The 24,015-nt window shown below is 45.0% G+C and overlaps 1 protein-coding gene across 4 annotated transcripts in view; it reads right to left on the reverse strand.

The window, feature by feature from the left end:
• The window catches only part of CPA6 (carboxypeptidase A6), a 62,263-nt gene that overhangs the window by 27,740 nt on the left and 10,508 nt on the right, over positions 1 to 24,015 (reverse strand). For 2 of the 4 annotated variants that reach the window (XM_081204861.1, XM_081204863.1), the window contains 2 exons: positions 15,236 to 15,311; positions 3,811 to 3,935 (listed from right to left, as the gene is read on the reverse strand). In XM_081204861.1, coding sequence (XP_081060987.1) covers positions 3,811 to 3,935; positions 15,236 to 15,311 — 201 coding nt within the window. Of the gene's footprint in view, positions 1 to 3,810; positions 3,955 to 14,932; positions 15,091 to 15,235; positions 15,312 to 24,015 lie in introns of those variants that run through there. The other 2 variants (XM_081204864.1, XM_081204862.1) reach the window with 2 other exon arrangements.

Genomic DNA, 24,015 nt, shown 5'->3' on the forward strand with positions numbered 1-24,015 from the left:
AAGAACCACTGTTCACCATTGGTCACTTTTCTCCTAAGAAAGAGGAGATGAGTCCAGAAGACTTGCGTCTAGTATGCAGATCTGAGAGAGCCACGAAGGGCAAACCTCCAAAGAGATTTGCTGATGAATTTGCTAAGACGGCAACTGCTGTTCTTAGTAGCTCAGAGAAGGTGTAGCTCAGAGAAGCTTCAAAGAGGTTCAGGAGTTAACCTCGAAAGATGCTGAGCCTTGGCTTAATGCCATGAAGGCTGAAGTTGATTCCTTGAATAGGAACCAAACTTGGGAACTGGTACCGGTAGTCCCAGGGATGAGACTGGTTGGCAGCAAATGGGTCTTCAAGGCCAAGACAGACCAGAATGGCAAGGTTGTCAGACACAAAGCCAGATTGGTTGCCAGAGGTTTTTCACAGGTACCAGGACAGGATTACCACAAGATCTACTCACCCACCATCAAATATGAGAGCATTCGGCTGATGCTCAAGATTGCTGTGGAGGAGAAACTGCATGTTTCCCATCATGACATTAATACAGCTTTTTTGTACGGGTTTTTGGGGGAGGAGCTGTTTATGCTTCCACCTGATGGAATCCAGATACAGAAGGGAATGGTCTGTAAACTGCGGAAATCCTTATATGGTCTCAAGCAGAGTGCCAGGTGTTGGAACACGAAACTCACTGAGACGTTGCTTTCTCTAGGTTTTCACCAGAACAAAGCTGATCCATGTGTGTTTGTCAAGGAGGAGGGGCAAAACAAACTGTATTGTTTATGTTTTGTTGATGATCTTCTGATGTTTTGGAAGAATCAGGCTTTGTACCAAAGCACCCTAGCTCAGCTGAAGGAGCACTTTGACATGAAGGATCTTGGTGAGGTATCCAACTATCTTTCTCTGCAGGTGGAGAGGGACCAAGCAGGTAATTTTCTGGTACACCAAACATAGAAAATTGCTGGTGTATTAACCAGGTTGAATTTGGTTGATGCAAACCCAGAAGACACACCGATGGTGACAGGTTACCAGGTAGATAGTACTGCTGAAGCGTTTTCTGACACAACGCTGTACAGATGCATTCTAGGCAAGTTGAATTTCATTGCTAGATGTTCAAGACCTAGCTGTAAGCACTAACCTGCTTAGCAGACATGCTAACAATCCTACTGTTCAGGATTGGAAAGCTCTGAAGCGCATAGCCCGCTATTTGAAAGGGACTTTGCACTACAGGCTGAGGTTCACCAGTCAGAAGACTGGAGGTCTTGAAATCTTTGCAGATGCAAGTTTTGGAAGTGACACCACAGATGGTACAAGCACTTCTGGAGTATGCTACATGTACAACCACTGCCTGTTTGACTGGCTGTGCAAGAAGCAGACGACAGTGAGCCTAAGTTCCTGTGAAGCAGAACTCAATGCTCTGTCATTTTCACTCATGGATTGTGAATGGTTGATGCAACTGTTTAAGGACATCAGAGTTTCTGTGAAATGTCCTATACAAGTGTATCAAGACAATAGATCCTGTTTGGCTTTGCTGAACTCAGAGAGTTGCAAGCAAAGAACCAAGTACTTGCAGATTAAGCTACATCGTGCAAGAGAGTGTATTCAGAAAGGACTCATTCAGGTGTCCTACATGCCAGGAAATGAAATTCCTGCTGATCTGTTGTCTAAGGTTGTTAACAGAGAACAACTTAAGGTTTACGTACAAAGGTTGCAATTGGGTTGAACCACAGGTACTACAGGTTACACGGAAAGGGGGAGGATGTTAGGATATTTCCGTTCCACCTTAAAAGGGAGCAGGCTTTGTGAGTCACAGAGTCTGCGTATTTCCTGTTCACAGGAAGTTTGTTTTCTGTTGATTTCGTTTCTCTCTCTCTCTGCCTGAAACACTGAAGCAGGCGGTCATATTTTTTCTCTGTTCTGACCAACACAGAATAAACTTATAAATAATGCTCTCCTGCGTGCATCTTTCGCTGTGCATTATCTGCTGATAAGAGCGTGCATCAGCTCTGGAATGTGGCAAGCTATTTCTGGAGCTCGTGTCGCTAATTGCTGACACTGCGTGTCTACGGGAGATCGATGGACATCCGGAGGCGACGTGGGGCCATGATGGACTTTGTCTCCCTGGCAGTATCCCAACACATACTTCTAAGAAGGGTTACTGTGAAAATGAAATCAATTTCTTTTTCCAATCTGGGATACGTTAATCTTTGAACCTTAAAATGCAAGTGGATCTGGGCTCAGCCATTTGTTGCATTAGCTTCTCTACTCAGCTTTGCCTAAACCTTGTCAGCTTTCCCATGGGCCGAGGACTTGTGCAAGAGGGCTTTGCCCCCTCTCCTCTCACCATGGGCCTCCTGCACCCCCAAACTGGCCAGGAGAACTCCCATAAGGTGTATGAGGAGAGGGAAGATTGTTCTGATTTGCTTGTGCACACAGGACATTTGTAGTATCACAACACTGAATTCCACCCTTAATTTTTAAAAGCCTATTTAATTTATTTATTGGTGTGGCTGAGAGGTAGGTTTGGGTTTTGTTTTGTTTTGGTATATCGACTTTATTCTCCAGTTTGTTTTTTATTTTTTTATAGTGATATTATGCTGCTGTTGTAAACTGCTCCATGGGTGCATTACAGAAGCATTGTGAATAAATAAATAATGTTTATATTCAAGCCCACAAAATTTGTTATGTGTTTGCTATCTTGCTGTCCCAGGTTCCCTTTCAGAGGATAGGTCGGATAGAAATTTAATTAGCTTGTTAATTAAATCATTCTGTATATCCTCCCTTGAATATTTGATAGCTCAAAGGAAACTCTAAGAAGCACCTTGCTAGCTTCACTTCTTGTGTTGTTGTTTTTTAAAGATATGTTTTAGTCCCCAGAGCCATACAGAAAAGTTGGAACATGTAATAGCAACATCTGCTAAAGCTAATAGAAACACAAAACCAAATGAACAAGCAATGTCTTCCAGGAGTCTAAGTTCAAAGTTTGTGCAATGTCTCCATTAAGAATACTTTGCGCCAATTACGTGCACATGCGTGTGCTACTTCCATTAACTTTAGAATTAAGTCTTTTCCTAACATGGCAAAGACAAGGCTCAAGTAGAAACATGTCAACAGTGTCACATTCTATGATCTAGTTAAATTAATCTGCCATTTTAAAAAAGAAAACAACGCCACAGCAATATGGCATCTCGATACACACTCCCAATACACCTCCAGTATAAAAATCCCAAATAAGGGTTATTTAGCTAATTTCTCCATCTTCCTGACACACAAATCCTGATCTTAGAATTATTGGCTCCTATTGAGAGAGACAGAACTCTGACAAATGCCTCTGAGAGTTTAAAAACATGACAATGTGGAATGGTAAGTGCAATTCCTACTGAAAGCAGAGGAATTAACAATAATAATGAATCTGTGCTCCGCACGGGCCTTTTTGGTGACAGGAAATTGACTAGTGTATCCCTAGCATATAATTTAAAAGCATGTGTGCGCTTGCAACTACTCAGCATACTTCTACTTAACATTCAAGTGCAAATTAAGCAGACTGCGGAACCAGTGGCAATAATTACCATTTATATAACAAATAAACCAGGCCTGGGAGCACTGAAGAGACACTGGTTTTCATTCTAAAGGGGACTCTTTAATTAAACTGTCTGCCCAAGAGAGTTCCTGCATGCTTCCATTCAAATAACAGTTTTGTAGGAGGTCTGTGTACTCTCCAGCCATTGTAATTTAAAAGGCACAATATTAAATGGAGCATATTTCTAAATAAAATACGTAGATGGCAGAATGCATCAGGTGGCCTTAGAGGAACTGAAATCCATGCTTACGTATATTGGATGTTTGCTTGTTGCAGGTAAGGTAGTAGAATTTGCGAATTGTTCCTTGATACACGTATGTCTGTAACTGCACCCTTTGAGATGTAGGAGATGCTGCCAGGCTGCCACAGGTCTACCTGTAGTGCAGGAACCAACCTGTAATTCATATTTATTCAGTCTAGATTGAGAACATCCATGAATTTAATATATAAAAGGTCATCTTCTTCTTATGCACTCTAATAACATGTCAGAGATCATCCTCATGTGTAGGTACTTACTACAGCCTGAGAAATGCAGATTTAATATTAAACATTGATCCTGAAATAGCCAAAAAAAAAAACCTATGCTGAAATGGGTAATGTGTATAAGGCACAATTTCTTCAACTTAATTTTTAGCCCACGTGTTTTTCTGTACATTTAAGCAGATTTATAGTCTATAACTGTTTGATATACATCCTTGCAAAAATCATGTCAGAGGATATGTGCATGCTGCTTTAGTGATTTGGTGTCTGAAAATGAAAATCTTAAAAAAAAAACCTAAAACAAGTACTCTCATCTGCCACACGGCTACCATAATTCAACCAGTGATTAAATGTATTCTCTGAATCCGATTTCCTACACAATTCTTCAAAATACCGTGTAGTCTCTTAATATTATATCAGATGATGTAGCCAGTAGATGTTCCTTTCAGAGTTTATTCTTCTAACAGGTCAACTGAAGGAAAGGAATCTGTCAATAAGTAGAAAGCATTTGGCGTTACAGCAACACATCCCTTGGAAAAGTGTCATGCAAAAGCTCTGGATGACAGCTCATTGGGCAAAGAAAGGGCAAAATGTTTGTTTGTTTGCGTGTTGAGTCACAGTAGCCCCCCAATAATTCACACTTCACACATCAATTTTTGTTTAAGGTTTTTGGCATAATTTTGGCCACAACTTTATTCAAATACAAAAATGTGAGTGGTTGCTTAGGCACTGGTTCCGACTATCTGTCCTTGCCCTCAGGGACAGAGCTGGCCTTCCGGATACCAGCGGAAGCCAGCGTGGGAAACAAGTATTGGGTGAGAGATGAAGCTGGGACACAGACCCACACCTCTCACCCTCATGTTCCGTTGGGGCTTGCACGGCCCAAGTCCGACTCCGGGGACAAGGACGAAAGAATGGCAAGCCCCTGGATTTCCTTTAACGGAATTCCCATTCGCATCATTTGGAGGGGTAGGCACTTACCCCTCCAAGCACCAATTTAACCAGTGCCTAACCGCCAACCTTACAAGTTGTGACGATTTGCTACGCAGTAGGCAAAAACCAAATGGCACCAGCCAATCAGCCAGATGGCAAAATTCCTACCGTGCCCCCGCACCAAGGCGAACGACACCATGACAGGCATAGCAAGGTCAAGCGATCAGCTTAAATAAAAAACCCCCCTATTAAAGGGAGGGAGGGCGGGTGATCCGATGCAAAACGGCCAAGAGGCCGTGCCAACGTCTGGCCCCTGTATATATAGACTCTGACCCCTCCTCCGAATTGGCAACAATCAAAACACCCCAGCAACCCAGTTTAACCATTTAAATGGTCGGGATTCAACTAAATTTGCCTAGTCACTGGAGGGTGGCCTGTTCCCAACCGCAACACGTGCTCTCTGCTAGGGAGAACACGCTTTGCGTGTTGAGTCACAGTAGCCCCCCAATAATTCACACTTCACACATCAATTTTTGTTTAAGGTTTTTGGCATAATTTTGGCCACAACTTTATTCAAATACAAAAATGTGAGTGGTTGCTTAGGCACTGGTTCCGACTATCTGTCCTTGCCCTCAGGGACAGAGCTGGCCTTCCGGATACCAGCGGAAGCCAGCGTGGGAAACAAGTATTGGGTGAGAGATGAAGCTGGGACACAGACCCACACCTCTCACCCTCATGTTCCGTTGGGGCTTGCACGGCCCAAGTCCGACTCCGGGGACAAGGACGAAAGAATGGCAAGCCCCTGGATTTCCTTTAACGGAATTCCCATTCGCATCATTTGGAGGGGTAGGCACTTACCCCTCCAAGCACCAATTTAACCAGTGCCTAACCGCCATGGAGCCCTCAGCTCACCGCCAAACCACTCACAGCCCCAACCAAGACCTCAGCTTGGTCACCACCGCACCAATCCAAGCCTCATTCCCTGAAGCGGAAAGGTGCATGCCATCAGCTTGGAAAAAGGATGGCCTCTCAAAAAGAATCTCGGGGTGGGAAATTGCATCGCCACCAGCTCCAAAACTTTTTTGACCACAGCAGAATTGATGCGTTTTCGGGCCCTTTCAGTGGCAGCCGGGCAACGACTGCCCTTCCAAACGCAGCGTTGCAAAAGCTTTGACCAAAAAATTTTCGCTGTCGGCACCATTGCACGCAGCGTCTCCAGGTCACCCAAAATTGCAGCACGTAGTGACAAACAGTCCATGGGCACCAGGTCGTTCTCACCAAGCTGCACCACAATAGCAGCTGGCGGCCCCTCCAAGAGCAACTGCCTCCGGATACTTGGCAGGAACTCCGACCAGCACATCCCACGTCTGGACAGCCAAGACAAGCGAATATGTGGAGGAAAGCCGAAATCTGGACCCAATCCAGATTGCCGTGCTGCGACGCCAGCCCAATGGACGATACTGTGCCCCACAATCCAAACACGGGTCACCGCTAAACCTGATAAATAAGATGAAACAAGCAAAAATTGTAAGACACCAATAATGTTAACGAACATAATCTTTGAATGCATTCGATTTCCAACGACCTGTATTTTATTTCCACTGCCTTATTAACATGCTTTCCGGCCTTCTTGGTGGTACGTTTGTCTAGGCATTGGTTCCCGACTAGCTGCACCTGACCTCAGCAGGGCAGCACTGACGACTGGGCCCCACCATATCGTCAGTACCAGCAAACATTGTGGGGGAGTAATGAATCCCAAGGCAATCGCATCCCGCCAGGTGTCGTTCCCCATAGGGGAAAGATGCACCCCATCTGCCCTAAAGAGGGCAATAGCCTTGAAGAAAATTAGGAGGGTGCAATATTACAGAACCACCTAAAGCAAGGACCTATTTTATTTTATTTGTTATTTTATTTACTTTATTTATTTTATTCTATTATCCACCGCCTTATTAACATGCTTTCTGGCCTGCTCGGTGGTAGTTTGTCTAGGCATTGGTTCCCGACTAGCTGCACCTGACCTCAGCAGGGCAGCACTGACGACTGGGCCCCACCATATCGTCAGTTCCAATAAACAGCATGGGGGAGGAATGAACCAGGATCAGACTCAAGCTCACCCCAAATGCTCCCAGGGACTCTTGCATGGCCCTACCCCTCAAAAGGGGGCGACAAAAGCATGGCAAATCCTTGGATTCCCTTAATGGAACATCTTTGCGCATTGGAGGGGACAGGTGCTCCAACCCCCCCTCCAGACCACCTTGAACCAATGCCTTAAATTATTTTGAGTCCAGGGAGAGCTGCCATCAACTCAATCCAAGCCCTCTTGCATGCAGGAATGCAAACTTATGCTGGAGGAAGACAGCAAACATTCTCGCCCAGCTGTACCACCAGCACTGCGGGAGGACCTGCACAGGTCACACTCGACCGCACCAAAGGAAGGATCTCCTCCCAAAGCATTCCCCATCTGGACATCCAGTATATGTTCACATGGGCAGGAAGACTGAGATGACGCCCCAGTCCAAACCCGTCAACATGCTTGCCAGCCTAGTGTACAATGCTGTGGCCCAAATGTGCACAGCTGCTCCTATGAAAAAAGGAAACAACAGACAAGCATCAGCACAGACATCACTGTGACACTTCCTGATATAATCCTTGTCAGCGTCAGACTTCCAATGACCCGTATTCACAATCCTGTCTACTGACAGGCCCCCAATGTGCAGCCTTTGCAGCAGCACCTAATTGTAAGGAATGAGGAGTGTTCAGCGGTAAGCAAGCCACAGGCTCTAATAACTGGTGCACGACGTAAGCACATTGATGCCGGGCTAACGGGAACCCATTTTCATGCACTAGGAGCGGGCCAGCCCCCAGGGAATAAAAAGCCAAATATTCTGTTATACCGGGCAAGGGCCCTCCTCACCTGTGGCGGGAAGCCTGATTGTGGCACTCCTGCCCACTAAGTCTGTTTTAGAGTTACCAGCTCTAATGACAAGCTCCAAAGGATAAGGAAAAGTCCTGAAGCAATAAGCCTCCAGAATCTCGGCCCCGTGCTGGCTCCAACAACCATTTCCCCAACCCTCAGTGCGAAAATGCAATGGACTACTGAAAGGAGTCTCACCTTGATCTTTAACCCGCAGACAAGTTTTAACTTGTTGCAGATACTGCATAGGTAAAAATTGACCGACTTCCTGCCCACTGTCCTATGAGGTTGGAGCCTATTCCAACCTTCCAAGGCCCTGCGCACTGCAAACTTTATACAAGGGTCTCTGAAAAATTAAAGCTTCAATGAAACAGACATTGCAGCGGACTGAATTCGGATAGTTATAACCGCATGCCCAATCTGCAGCAGGTGGACCAAATACTGCAGGATCTGCTCAGAGGATGGGGGCAAATTCTTCCGAATGGCCAAGAACTGCCAGCTTAAGGCTAAGAAATCCATCCAGGCCTTCCCATAAGAGGTAAAAGCAGAAGGGGAAATGGAATCTGCCGCTCTCTGAAATTACTAATTGTTGTCAAAATGCCACAAGACTGGAAAAGTCTGGCAATAGCCGAGTCTGGAGCCCAGGATCTGAAGCGCTTCATCTGAAAATCGGATAGTGTCAGCGTAATTTGGAGAGTAGAAAGCACAATATTAAACCTTAAGTGGCGCAGCTCGAAAGCATGAGCGGAGGGGCAGAGACTGTGCTACAGCATGAGGACTGTTTTGCCAAGACGCTCACCACCACCTGGTTATCAGACCAAAAGCAGATCCGATGGTCACTGAACTCCTCGGGCCACATGTGAACTGCTACTACAATGGGGAAAACTCAAGAAAAGTTATGTCACATGATTGCCTCACCACACCAGGCTTGAGGCCATAGCTTTGCACACCAGCAGCCCTTGAAATAAAAACCAAAGGGCAAAGATCCAGCAGCACCAGCATGAACCTGAAAATCCCTGAGCGGGTTCAAGGTATCCTGCCATGGCGAACTACTATTGCATACATTCAGGAATTGCTACCATCGCCTGATATCTGCCTTCACCACATTTGGTAGGCATACACAAAGGTAAGGGGACCTCTGTCAGCATCGCCCTTGAGCCAGTGCCACCAACTGGACTCATCCACTTCAGCCCCAACTGGGCTAGGCGAGCTGGGTAGCACTTCCAGAGACCACCTTCTGCACATGAACAGGTCAAAGTGCTGTGGACTCACAGCTTAGAGTTGTGAGCACCGGATTCACTCCAACAAAAAGACAGTCGTCGCACAGCAGAGTCTGAGTATATAAACAACTCAGAGAGCAGCTCTGTAGAATATCTTCTTTATTCTATCTACAACTATACAAACTATATACAGAGCTTAATAGGTCTAAGCATAAATAAATGCTGCACTGCACTGAGTATCTGCAGCTGCCCTTAGCAGCAACCTTATCTCTACACATGATCTCTAACACTCAGTCTCTCTCCCTCTCCGACACTGACTGACTGACTTGGTGCTGGAGCAGAATAAGTAGAGACCAGAACACGCCTCCTCCTCTCTGGAGAATCAGCAGACTCCTCAGGAGATTCTTGGATATGGGAGGGGTGAAATCTAGGCAGCCTGGCCTAGCGGGAAGATTAGTTAAGTGACCCAGCAAGATCGGATCTGGTGAAGCATCACTTGCTACAGAGGAAGTATTACAAAATAACTTCCTTCAAGGCAGACAGCTTCTCCATAGCCAAGTGGTATGTTTTAGCAACGATATCCAACTGGATCCCTAAATAAAATGGGAATATGGGCAAAAGGTATTGAGCTATTGCTTGCCAGCTTCCAGCCCCCGCTTGGGCAGGGGGCATCTTGTGCAGCCATCATGATATGTAAATTTACAGGGCCGACGCTGGCCAGAACCCCTAAAGAAGTCCCAACCAAGCTGCCGCCAAGCCAGCTTCCTTTTCAGACACACACTCTGTGCAATGCAAAAAAAAAAAAAAAATAACAACAACACACACTCCGTGCAGTGCACACACTCTCCATGCAATGCAACTACACACTCCGTGCAATGCAAAAAGCACGCTCTGTGCAATGCAACTACACACTCCGTGCAATGCACACACAAAACCTCTGTGCAATGCAACTACACACTCCGTGAAATGCAAAACACACTCTCTGCAATGCACACACCTTTCATGCAATGCAACTACACTCCATGCAATGCAACTACACACTCCGTGCACTGCACCCTCTGTTCAATGCAACTACATACTCCGTGCAATGCACACACACTCCGTGCAATGCAAAAAACCAAAGCAAAACAAAAAACACTCTGTGCAATACAACTACACCCTCCATGCAATGCACACGCACTCCATGCAATGCAACTACACACTCCCTGCAATGCACACACCCTTCATGCAATGCAACTACACTCCATGCAATGCAACTACACACTCCGTGCACTGCACACCCTCTGTTCAATGCAACAACAAACTCCGTGCAATGCAACTACACACTCCGTGCAATGCAACAACACACTCCGTGCAATGCAACTACACACCCTCCGTGCAATGCAACTGCAAATCTCCTAGCAATGCAATGCAATTGCAGCCCGTGCAGCGCCGTGCTCTGCAACGCACAGAGCAAACTGCAATGCGGGCACGCAAAGGTGCTTTCTCCCAGTTGCATATTGCAAACATGGCGCCCATTACATCCCTCGCAGTGAGGTAACCACCAAAAGGACTTAAGTGTCCAGGTATAGCAATGGGGGAGCATGCAGCTGTCCCATACAGGGACCAATCCTGCAACCTAGGCATTACCGGCACTATGCGCTGACCCAGTGAAACCAATGCTTCATGGACCACATGGGGACACTATTCAGGCCGGAAACGCTTCCAGGCCATCGAATTCTAGGGCAAAGCCCTAGGATCACCTGCTAGGCCAGGCATAAATGTTTCCAGTGAAATAGCAGAGTTGAGGTAGCCCACAGCTTGTCCAGGTACCCCTGCTTGCCCTTTTAGAGGGAAGCACCCCTTCAAGAAACCCAAAGTTCTTTTATCACAAATGGGCCGAACTGCCCAGCAACAGAATAGCCCATAAGGAGCAGTTTGTTTTGTTTTGTTATAACAATGGCTAAGAGGGGGATATGAACTCCCAGGTCCTAGTCCTGCACTTTAGCCACTAAGCCACAATGGCTCATCTCAAAATGGCAGTCGCCTCTATCAGGGCAAAACAAACTTAAAGAAAATAAACTTGTTCAGAAACAGCATAGTTCAAGAGCATATACAGAGTGCTCATAGTCCTTGGAGGCACAGGGAGCCATAAAGCCAACCTTCGGGGATACTATAAACGAAAGTGATATCAGCTAAGCTGGGAACAGCCCTGACTAGCCCCACAATTTCAACAAGAGAAATGGGGGAAACCTTTTTGCGAAAGAAAGCCCCTAACGGGGGCTCTCTCACTATTGGGAAAGGCAAGCCACAGATACAGGGAGAATCTTCCTACAGGGCAGGGTAAGGGGTGGGGTGGGAAATTGAACAGGAAAAGGGGGGAATTAAATTATTTAAGGGACTAGAGAGGATTAAAAGAAAGGGGAAATAAAGAAATAAAGAAATGTAACCAGACAATGAGAAGATTGTCCCAGTGCTCCATGTGATCCGATGCAAAACGGCCAAGAGGCCGTGCCAACGTCTGGCCCCTGTATATATAGACTCTGACCCCTCCTCCGAATTGGCAACAATCAAAACACCCCAGCAACCCAGTTTAACCATTTAAATGGTCGGGATTCAACTAAATTTGCCTAGTCACTGGAGGGTGGCCTGTTCCCAACCGCAACACGTGCTCTCTGCTAGGGAGAACACGCTTTGTTTGATTGTTTTAAAGCAAGGGGTATTTAAGGTATAACTCCTAAAGACTGAAACTCAGACAATGAAATTAATTGTACAATCCTAAGGTGCACTGCTCAGAAGTAAGACCAAAGATCAGTGGGTCTTACTCCGAGGTAAGGTGGCCTGGAATCGCAGCCCAAGCCAGTTGAAAAGAACATCTCTCTGAGGGGCAAGATTAGAATATCTTCTTCCCCAGGTAGGTTTTTAATAAGAGGCCCAATGAGAAAAGACACATGGAATAATGGCAGTGGAAATCTTCCAAGATTTTACTGGGCAAACCTCAGCACCACTAGCTATGTCAGGCTGAAACAATTTGCCATTTGCAATAGCCACCATGTGGTGAGGCTGAATTCCTACAAGTGTGGGGAGATAGGAACATAGGAAGGCGTATTATACACAGTCACACCATGTAGCTCACTATTGTCAACACTGACTGGCAATGGCTCTCCAGGGTTTCAGACAGGGGTCTCTCTCAGCCCTGCCTTGAAATGTTGGCAGGGGCAGCCCATCCCGTTTTGCCACCTGAGGCAAAATGGGGAGGTGCCGGCCCCCAAGGTGGCTACTTCAGTCCGCTTCATGTCCCTAGATGTTGGGAACTGAATCGTTGACCTGTCCCTAAACCACAGCATGAGTAAACAGAAGCTGAGAACTTATATTGCCCCACACTCCCCTCCCCCATTTTTCTCCTGGGGGAAAACATGGTTGCAGAGATTTAAACGAGGCATCGCACAGGATACATAAATTTGTCAAAGAATAGTAGCTTTACAAATTTGTCTAAGTACAGTGTGTGCACTTGGTGGAAAACACAAAAATGCCAAGGGTAAACTGAGAACGAACCAATTAGAATAAACCTTTTGTGGGCTTACATTTCTTTAGGTATAAACAAGTTCCTTCTTGGATAGATTCTCAACTTTATTACACTGGTTTCAAATTTATTTGCTTTTTCCCTTGAGGAAGGAAGAATGTTGGTAATGTGATAGGTGACTTAGATTTACAACATAAGCCAGAAGCACTCAGTATGTGCTTCTTAAAACATTCTGCATTCTAAGGTCTCAAATTTACCTTGAAGGTAATAATAAAATTAAAGCCATTTGTATGTTATTGCTATCCTTTGGCTCTTTTACTCTTCAGCTTATCAACCTATGTTGTGCTGATAGATTTGTAGAGGCAGAAATATGTGGCTGTTTTGCATGGTGTTTGGGGATGGTGGAAGCGATGTTATCCTGCCCGCTATCAGATAGCAACTGGCTGGACCACAGGATGGCTACGTGTCCCACTTTGAAGAGGACAATCCTTGGTTTGAAGGACTGGCAGGGCGTAGTTCTCTATTGGAATGTTTGCAGGTCCTAGTTTAAAGATAGGTAAAGGTAAAGGGACCCCTGACCATTAGGTCCAGTCGTGACCGACTCTGGGGTTGCGGCGCTCATCTCGCTTTATTGGCTGAAAGAGCTGGCGTTTGTCCGCAGACAGCTTCCGGGTCATGTGGCCAGCATGACTAAGCCGCTTCTGGCGAACCAGAGCAGCGCACGGAAACGCTGTTTACCTTCCCGCCAGAGCGGTACCCATTTATCTACTTGCACTTTGACGTGCTTTCGAACTGCTAGGTTGGCAGGAGCTGGGACCGAACAACAGGAGCTCACCCCGTCGCGGGGATTCGAACCACCGACCTTCTGATCAGCAAGCCCTAGGCTCTGTGGTTTAACCCACAGTGCCACCCGTGTCCCAGTTTAAAGATAAAGAGCCATAATAAGGGAGAACAGGAGGGATCTTGGGTTTGTCCATCAATGATCAGCACCTGGTCTATAAACTGAGCAACCACACAGGTCACTTGATCACAGTCTTCCCCATGATGGTAAGATGATTGTGTACGTGTATATTATCTCCTCCTCTTTATGGTGAAACATCTCCTCTATTTTGGCAATGTATAAGTGGCCACCCTATTTGATATCCCTATTGAGGAGGTCATGCTTGAAGGCTACCTACCTACCTACCTACCTACCTATTTTCTATCTGGTATCAGGCATGCCTGTATTTAAAAATACAGAAAACATTTAAAAATACAGATACTCAGAAATTCCTCATATGATAACATTGGTTCTTCACATTCTTGATCATCATCTCTTACTTTTGTTCTTTATTTCTTGCTGTGCTGATAAGACTCAATTTTTCCCTAAGTTACACACAGAGAGACAATAGTCTCCTATTTATAAGTGATGTACTGCTAGAAAAGCATTGCAAAGATGCTTTGGAGGAAATTGTGTTGGTCTGCCATAGTCAAAATAAAAAAAAATCCTTCCAGTAGCACCTTAAAGACCAACTAAGTTAGTTCTTGGTATGAGCTTTCGTGTGCATGCACACTTCTTCAGATGTATCATTCATACCAAGAACTAACTTAGTTGGTCTTTAAGGTGCTACTGGAAGGAATTTTTTTTTATTTTGGAGGAAATTGTTCATGATTGTACACAGCTACTGCTCATAAAAATGTTTGTTGCTTTAAAAGGATTAGAATAATATTAGAGGCATGCTTAATACAGAACTATATAAATGGTGTCAAAGTATGAGAATCAGACAGGGTTCATATGGTATAAAAAGATGTTTTTCTGATGCCTCTCACCCTGTCTTTTGCAAATGGCTTGTAACTAAGCACAGAACAAACTCTGTGTGGAAGGACCACCGCTTAGCCGTACAGTGAATGTTTTGCAAACAGGTGGTTCCAGAATCCATCCCTAGTGTCTTCATTTAAAACAATCAGGCAAGCAATTTGGAAGTTCCTGCCACAATTCTGAGCTAAATGGACGAATAGTCTAATCTTGTATGAAGTAGCTTCTTATGCTATGGATTCCTATCAATCAAGCTGCATTCCTGTATTTATTTATAATTTATATACCACTTGATTGTAAAAACAACAATCTCAAAGATGTTTCCTTTGGGGATAATCAGTTAGTGGCAGTAGGTGGGGCCAGAGACAAAAGTGGGAAGGGTTCGCAGGATTGCTTTGTTCTGGTCTCACCCTCACTTTCTTTGTCAGCCCATCTCTCTCATGTTTTTCTCCATTTCTCCACAACCACCACCACCACCACCACCCTTCAGTTCTTCTAGCCTCCCTAAGCATTCATTCATGTTCTTACATTTATATACTGCCTCTTTGAATGCAGTGTAATGTGCATATGGCTCCCAGAAAGCCTGTAAGCTGCCATCTAAGCTCTTAACAGACCCAGAAGTACTGAGCTTCAGCAACTTGGTGGCCTCAAGTGCCTTCAGACCACAAGCCGGAATGAATAGATAGATGATAGATAGATAGATAGATAGATAGAGATTGAGACAGAGATATGTGTGTCAATGATCCTTCAGAACATATTTAAAAACCTCTGATGAAACACTCTGCTCATTCTGTCCCTCAGTCCACAGCAATCCTAGGCCCCCAAACTCACCTCAAGTTGTTGAGAAAGGATCTTCAGTGTCTTTGCTTCTTTCTCATTCTCAGGAACAACCCGTAGCACTTTATCCCTGTTAAGGAATACTGAAATGAAACCCTAAGTATTCTTTTTTTCAAAAAGAAACATAAGTAAGAGGCAGGGAGGATAACAATAAAAATGTAGATGCAGATTTAACTACAGCTTACATACCGATCACAAATCAGTATCACCTTTTTTTTGTCAATGTCTTGAATAATTCATACCATCACCTGGAGAAATGTGAACTCTCCTGCTTCGAGTTGTTAAAAAGGATGAAAAGCTGTGAATATTTGCTTCTTGTTGTTCTTATTAATTCTGGAAACGGGGGGGGGGGGGGAGAGATAGTCTCTTCCTATCCAATAATAAAGTATTAACAAAGAAACACCAAAACTTAAGGGTTATTGTATAAAGGAAATAGCTTGGAGATGGAGTATGTGTAAACAGATAAAAACCTGATTCTGAAGCACTGTAGCTCAAAGGATATTGTCAGATAGGGAACAGATATTGGAAGTGACTGGTGACCTACAAAAATCTTAATTATATTGGGTATGTGCCTGCTTCAGATGGATTAATATGGAAATAGAAAACTGTGGCCTTCCTGGTGATTTTCTGGACTGCAATTCCCATACCCTTTACCATTGGCTATACTGGCTAGAGTTGATGGAAGTTTGGAGTTCAACAGTATATATATATGGTCACATGTTCTCACTCAGTCTTAATATATTTTGTGGTAAAAGTAAAATGCTACATTTCCTCCCTTCTTGGCTATTGAAGATCCCTCTTAAGATCTTATTTTAAAAGGTCTGTTTGAAATACTAGAGCTCATCAAACGCAAATTATCTGACCCTTTGAAAGCCTAGTGCCAAGACTTGAGATTATTTAATTCCTAATGCCAGATTCTCCACTGCCTCACATCTTGTGTCTGTGCATATTGAACATAAATTGACACCGTTTAGTCTACACAGTGACAGATACTTGCAGAAGTTGCAATGCACTTGAGAATTAGCCCGTGTTTCTGGAATGCTGAATGCTTTGCTAGCTCGGGCCTGTAGTTAACATAAGAAGCGAGTCAATTAAAGTGACCTTCTTGATCTCTGGGTGGGTAAAGCAGATAATGGTACTTAAAAAACAAACTAATTAATATAGGGTGTTTATAACAAATATGCCAGGGTCTTCACATTTCTCTTCAACTGTTGGCAGTTTACACAGAGACCTTAGTTTACAGACATGAAGGCTAGTGTTTACTTTTGTCCACTTAAACTGCCAACAATTGAAGAAGGGACTCTTTGAGTTTGCTATTTGTTCTATATAAATTACCAGCAGCCTCATCGCCAGCATTGCTTGGGAATTACCCAAAAAATCAATGTTGTTTTGAAATCAGAGTTTTAAATCACCACAGTTTTGAAAGGTTCAGTCTTGATTCAAAATGGTGTCCAAGTATATCTGAACATGGACAAAAACCTGCTCCTTGATCTCAAGAACCATAATGCCAAATTTGGTTGTGATTTCATAAAAGGTGTCCAAATGCATAGCAAACAAACAACTTTCCAAAATATACAGTAGATGTGCATAGGTCAAAATAAAGCTTCCCTTGCTTTTCTTCTGTTGATCATAGGTTTTTCTGGTTCTCAATATTTTCAAAGCACCTTCCTTTGTTACAAACTTTATTGGCATCCAATATCAGTGAAATCTGTGTGTATGCTAGTAAGTTATGTAAGCACTTTCTGGAGCAACAAGCCTCGTGTGGTTCTCTTCCAATCCTAGCTGCTTTTGAAGAAATAAAAATGGTGAGTGCCATGACAGCTAGTATGTTCACAGCCCATGTCCATTAAAAGACAAAAAACAAACCTGAGTTGGCCACAACAGGAGGGAGGTTGATGTTGAGCAGGGGCAGCCAAAATACTGCCCTTCAAATGCTTGGGACTAAAAAAACCATTATCCTTGACCATTGGCTATGCTGGTTGGGCATGATCAGAGGTGCAGTCTAAAGCATCTGGAGGATGCCAGCATCTGGAGGATACACCTCTGGTGTAGAGGAACAGAAGTCAACTGTTTTTCCTGATTCAGCGGTAAACAGTGGGGTTTGCCAGGGAATGTAATGTGGCAAATGGAAAACCTCTAGGAACCATGTTTTCTAGGTACGGGGCAAGCACGAGTGTGGATGAGCCCATAGTTGATAGAGGTTGGAGGAGAAAAGGGGAAGAAGGTCTCGGTTAAGTGTGGTCGGATTTGAGGTTTTAATGAAACATTATCCTCTCTTCCACATACTGACAGCGCTGCTTATAACCAAGCATATGGATGTGCTTTAAAGAGTATGCAGATTATAGCTTTATAGTTAATAAATCACTTTAGAGGGTGATGAGAAGATTAAATTAGTGACTCTGAAAAGGAAAGCTATTCACTGTTTGCACCACCAGCAGTAATTTACTTAATTCAGCAGTCAGACATACAGCCCCAGGCCCAATCCCTATGATACTTATACTTCAACCACCCACACATAACCTCATTACGGAGGGTTACGTATAAGTGCCTCTGGCTAGCTTACAAATGTGTATATATTTTTTTCAAACTGAGGACCCTACGGGGGAACTATATAGTGCTAGATATAATCTCACAGGTATTTGGAAAAATATGTTTAAATTGAGAGGGGGGGGGGGAAATAATACTAGATTTTTAAAACCGCCTTTCCATATCAATAAATGACTGTGGTTATTAGTGCAGACAGGCAACATTTGCAAAATGTGCCTCATACTTTCTTAGGCATTGCCTGAGCTTCAGATTCCCAGACTCTCACTGATGCCAGATAAAGTTAACAAGGCACATAACTGCCTACGAGCTTGAGGCTATATGTGCTTGAAGAATTTTATCCACACTTGCTTCCAAATTAATTCAAACCCAGCTATGCCCACCTAAGGCTCTTTTATGCAATTATGTGCATGCTCTTACTCGTATTCCTGGAACGTTAACATACACAGCACCCTGAGGGTCAGCTATCTCATTGGTCTCAGGTGTATCTGTATGGAGCAAAATGTATGGACCGCACAGTTTTCCCACATGAAAATTTCCCAAGCAGTTTGACTCAAGTCAACCCCATTAAGAACCCACCTACTGGGAGCAAGCAGTAGCTTCATACTTCCAAATTAGTACATATACTGTAACATTTTCTCATGCAGGTGTACCTTGAGGACTGTTTTCCTCCTATGAGTCATGACTTGGTGTTGGGAGTCATGAACTGATAAATATACATGAACAAACATAACTCAAGTTTTCTAATTGGTACAGTGTACATCATTGGGTTCGGATGACAGAACAAATGCAGAGGGGCTTCACTGAAAAAGGTACAAGTTATATTAAAATGTAGCTGATGTATCTGAGAATAAGCTGGCACCAAACAGTCAACCTCTTGAGAAAAGTCAAGAGTTATGCTCGGCTGTTGTAATATAATATCCCCTCCCCTTCAATTTGAAATGTATAAATCTGTTTTTCTGCTAATGAGCAGAGACCACATCTTGTTTTCCCTTTAGCTGCACTGTGTATCATGTCTTGTTGTGAGCTGCGGAGATAAAAGCACTTAAGTGTTTAATCTGAAGCAGAGAGAAAACTGAACATGACAGTTTCATGCTGCTTCACACAAATTCTAATATACACATCATGTTTTACTGCAAGCTAGTTAGCCTGTCAGAAGTGTGGAGGCAGTAAGACACCTACAGATCAGTTGCTAAATCCAGAGGTTAAACTTGGTATTCTTCAGATAGCTAGACTTTTGAACCTTATTAACCTTATTAACCTTATTAACCTTATTAACCTCTGTTAACAACTCACCAACTCAAACTATGGATGAAGTGAGGTCCTGTCAAGTCTTGCAAACGAACCAGATAATGCTTGAGATTCACCGATACACTCATAGGTGGATGAACCGCAGACAAATTACTATGTCCTTGTCTCAGCTCTTGAATTACCATTACCGAAATGTAGATCTAGAAAATTTCCACTTCCTGCCTACCTTGAGAAACACCATGCGCCTATTTATGACCTTTAGGTCATCAACCCTCCCATCTCGACTCATGGAGATAAAGGATACTCTATGGTGGTCCCACTCTCTCCGCCCAGTGAGGGTATTTAAAGACGAAACAAGGAGGCAATTGGTCCCTTGCATAGAGTCAAAGCTAATGCGGATAAAGGAAACCAAGCTCAACACTAGAAATACTAATTGCCCGAAGGAAGAAAAGAACTCTGTAAGCCTAGAATTACAAGACCTGAAGAAGAGGCTAATGAGTATAAAGACTGAGATTTCTACCCAAAATATAAGGACAGTAGAGCCTAGAGCACAATATTTAAAGACGTCCAATAGCTCTTTATCCCATAGAAAGACAGCAGTGCAACTCCCTGTTCCCTTTTCAAACGACACCAAATTAGATGAGGAATTTGGCACCTCCGACATTTCTATGGCAACAACACCTAAAGAATTCTATGTTGCTGACAATCTGGAGATATCCAGCACCAACTCTACATCTGGACCTTTGCCTAATGTTCCAAAAACTTATCAGAATGATCAGCCTTCTCTACTGTACTCCTGGCGAGACAGGATGGACAGATCTTCCGAATTCGAATCTGGCTCTTTGTTGGCCAGTGATCCACATTTTATAACACATACCTCATTAATACTTCCACAGCCACAGATAGAACCAACAATCCTCCAATTAACCCAGGAGGGAGAGGGGGATTGACAGTTAATGAAACACCATGGGACTGTCCCCCCCGCTTGGGGTGCGGTTGGTTGGGTTTTATCTTCTAGGGATACTTACCCTATCAGACCTCCACCTCTTTCCCATACCATTTTGACCCAGGAGTCCTGGCCCAAGGATGACTTGTTATTGAGGGGATGTTACCCATCTATTGGGGAGGCTAGTATGGGATCTAGGATTTCCACAATTGAAGGGCTAGGGAGGAATGGCGGTAGGGCTAGATATCTCTATCGGCGAAGGGTTTCGAGATGCAGTGATCCTCGAACCCCTTCCAATCTACGCCCCATCCCAAGGGATGAGGGTAGGGAGAACAAGGATTACACACCTCCGTCACTGGTGCTGTGCAATGCCAGGTCCATAGGCAACAAAACTGCCACCATGCGTGACTTTTTTGTCTCGCAGGGGATTGACCTGGCTTGCGTGACGGAGACCTGGGTACGGGAAGGCGAAGTAGTCTCCCTACATGAGATAACACCCCCAGGTTTCTCTGTCCTCCATCAATCGCGGACTGTAGGTCGGGGGGGAGGAGTAGCGTTGTTATTCCGGGAGGATTGCTCTTTCAGAGCTCTGCCATCACTGGCGATCTCCGGCATTGAATGTGTTGGTCTCGTGTGGGGCACCAAGGAGAGCTTGGCTGTCTGGCTGGTGTACCGACCACCCAGCACATCTGCAGCCACCCTGTCAGATCTGCTGGAGGTGGTGGCGGGCTGGGCCTTGGAGTTCCCAAACCTACTGGTTTTGGGAGACTTCAACGTCCATGCCGATGCCGCTCCCTCCTCACAGGCTCTAGACCTAGTGACTTCCATGGCAACACTAGGGCTCTCCCAGTTTGTTTTGGGCCCCACTCATCAAGCAGGCCACACGCTGGATCTGATCTTTGGGGCTGGCATAGATGTGATCATGCTCCCCGCTGTGAAAGTGCCATGGTCTGATCACTACGCTTTAAAAGCCAAGATTGACTTCCCGCTCCTCCCCGGCTCGGGTGGCGAACCTATTTGGGCTCGTCCGCGAAAACTGATGGATCCTGATAGATTCCGACAAGCCTTGCGGAACCCTGCTCCTCCTGGCGACTCATTAGATGACCTTGTTGAGGACTGGAATAACCGGCTCTTGGCAGCCATTGATGAGATCGCGCCTAAGCGCCCTCTGCGACCCCGTCAAAACCGGGCCCCTTGGTTTACTGAGGAGCTCCGGAAAATGAAGCGGGATCTCAGACGGCTAGAACGAGTATGGCGACGGACTCGTGACGGAGCCTCAAGAACATCTTATAGGACGCTTATGAAAGCCTATGAGATGGCTATGAAAGCTGCTAAGAAATCTTACTTTGCAGCTTCCATTGCATCCGCTAGCTCTCGCCCGGCACAACTTTTTAGAATAATTAGGTCAATAACGTCCTTAGGAGGACAACCAAATTTAAGCACAAATTCGACCCACAGCTGTGAGGCATTCGCGAGCTTTTTTGCGGAGAAAGTCCTGTTGCTCCGCCGTGACCTCCCTGCCAATTTAGATACAGTGACTGAACTGGAGGCCCCTCGACTGACTTCAGGTCCAGTGTTGGACCATTTCGATCGGATACTCCCTACTGATGTGGATAGATTCCTCCAAGTTGGTAGGCCCACCACCTGCCTCCTTGATCCGTGCCCGTCTTGGCTGATTAGGGAGTGTCCAGATGTTGCGCGGACCCCCCTGGTTGAAATTATCAATTTGTCCCTTGACACGGGGACATTCCCAGGGGAACTGAAGGAAGCAGTGGTGCGTCCACTCCTAAAGAAAACTTCATTAGATCCCTTAGACCTATCCAATTACCGCCCAGTTTCAAATCTTCCATACCTGGGTAAGGTAATTGAGAGAGCGGTTGCTGAACAGCTTGGTAGGTTTCTGGAGGAAACATCGGCATTAGATCCATTTCAGTCCGGTTTCCGTCCTGGTTTTGGGACGGAGACGGCTCTGGTTGCCCTAACAGATGATATCCGTAGACAACTGGATCGAGGCGGGTCAGGACTGCTGATCCTTTTAGATTTGTCAGCAGCTTTTGACATGGTCGATCATGATCTTCTGGACCATCGCCTTGCAGACGTGGGGATACAGGGCATAGCCCGTAACTGGTTGTGCTCTTTTATCTCTGGTCGGGGACAGAGGGTGGCACTAGGGAGGGAAATGTCGTCACGCCACTCCTTGGTGTGTGGAGTGCCGCAGGGCGCAATTCTCTCCCCAATGCTTTTTAACATCTTTATGCGCCCCCTTGCTCAGATTATCCGGAGCTTTGGGCTGGGCTGTCATCAATATGCTGATGACACTCAGCTCTATCTACTGATGGATGGCCACACCAACTCGGCCCCTTACACACTGACCAGATGCTTGGAAGCTGTGGCTGGATGGTTTCGTGGGAGCCGATTGAAACTAAATCCTTCAAAGACAGAGGTCCTATGGCTAGGTCGGGATAGCATGGGGATGAGGGACCAACTCCCTTCTCTTGCGGGGGCCCAATTAGTGCCATTACCTTCCGTTAAGAGTTTGGGTGTAATCCTTGACGCCTCCCTTTCCATGGAGGCGCAAGTCACAGCAACAGCCAAGGCGACATTTTTCCACCTTCGCCGCATCAAGCAGTTGGTCCCTTACCTTTCCCGCCCCGACCTGGCCACAGTGATCCATGCGACAGTCATCTCCAGGCTTGACTACTGTAACTCGCTCTACGCGGGGCTGCCCTTGAAGCTGTCCCAGAAACTCCAGCGGGTACAGAATGCTGCAGCGAGGCTCCTCACAGGGTCTCTGCCATGGGAGCATATTCATCCAGTGCTTTTCAAGCTGCACTGGCTCCCGGTGGAGTACAGGGTCAGATTTAAGGTGCTGCTTTTGACCTTTAAAGCCCTTCACGGCCTAGGACCCTCGTACCTACGGGACCGCCTCGCCTGGTATGCCCCACGGAGAGCCTCAAGGTCCATAAATAACAACACCCTAGTGGTCCCAGGCCCTAAGGAAGTTAGATTGGCTTCAACCAGAGCCAGGGCCTTTTCAGCACTGGCCCCAACTTGGTGGAACGCTCTGTCTCATGAGACCAGGGCCCTGCAGGATCTGATCTCTTTCCGCAGGGCCTGTAAGACAGAGTTGTTCCGCCTGGCCTTTGGATTGGAGCCAATTTGATTCCCTCCGCCCCCTTTTTCTTTTTTCTTTTCCTTCTCCTGCAATGAGGCTCCATTTTAATATTTTAATGTTCCATTATTTTAATGTTGTATTTTATTTTGTTTTTAAGTTGTAATCACTCATCTTGTTTTTATTATTGCTTGTAAGCCGCTCTGAGCCCGGCCTTGGCTGGGGAGGGCGGGGTATAAATAAAAAATTATTATTATTATTATTATTATTATTATTATTATTATTATTATTATTACAGAGCCAGTGTGGTGTAGTGGTTAAGAGCGGTAGTCTCGTAATCTGGGGAACCGGGTTCGCGTCTCCGCTCCTCCACATGCAGCTGCTGGGTGACCTTGGGCCAGTCACACTTCTCTGAAGTCTCTCAGCCCCACTCACCTCACAGAGTGTTTGTTGTGGGGGAGGAAGGGAAAGGAGAATGTTAGCCGCTTTGAGACTCCTGAAGGGGAGTGAAAGGCGGGATATCAAATCCAAACTCTTCTTCTTCTTCTTCTTCTTCTCTTTTCACCATGGAGATGATATGTACTTAATAACAATATGTAATTTTAATTAGGCTCAAATGTATGAAGGCTTATTAATGACTTTAGGATTAAGGCTAGAATATCAAGTGGCTGAAATGAAATGGTTGACATGGTTTCCTGATTTCAGTATTTTTTTAACAAAGACTTTTTCTAGAATTGGAATTTAGGAATCAGGGATTGTACCACTGGGATAACTTCCACAGGAAACCTTATCTCAATGTGGGGAAAAGATGTGAGTAAATACTGTATTCATTTTGCCAAAAATGTAGTTCTATTGGATCTACTATATTTTAAATTATTTACATAATTCATTCATCCAGCATGAGATTTTCAAAAGACTTTT

Source organism: Podarcis bocagei (genome assembly GCF_964188305.1).
Source record: "Podarcis bocagei genome assembly, chromosome: 8".
Classification (NCBI taxonomy): Eukaryota; Metazoa; Chordata; class Lepidosauria; order Squamata; family Lacertidae; genus Podarcis; species Podarcis bocagei.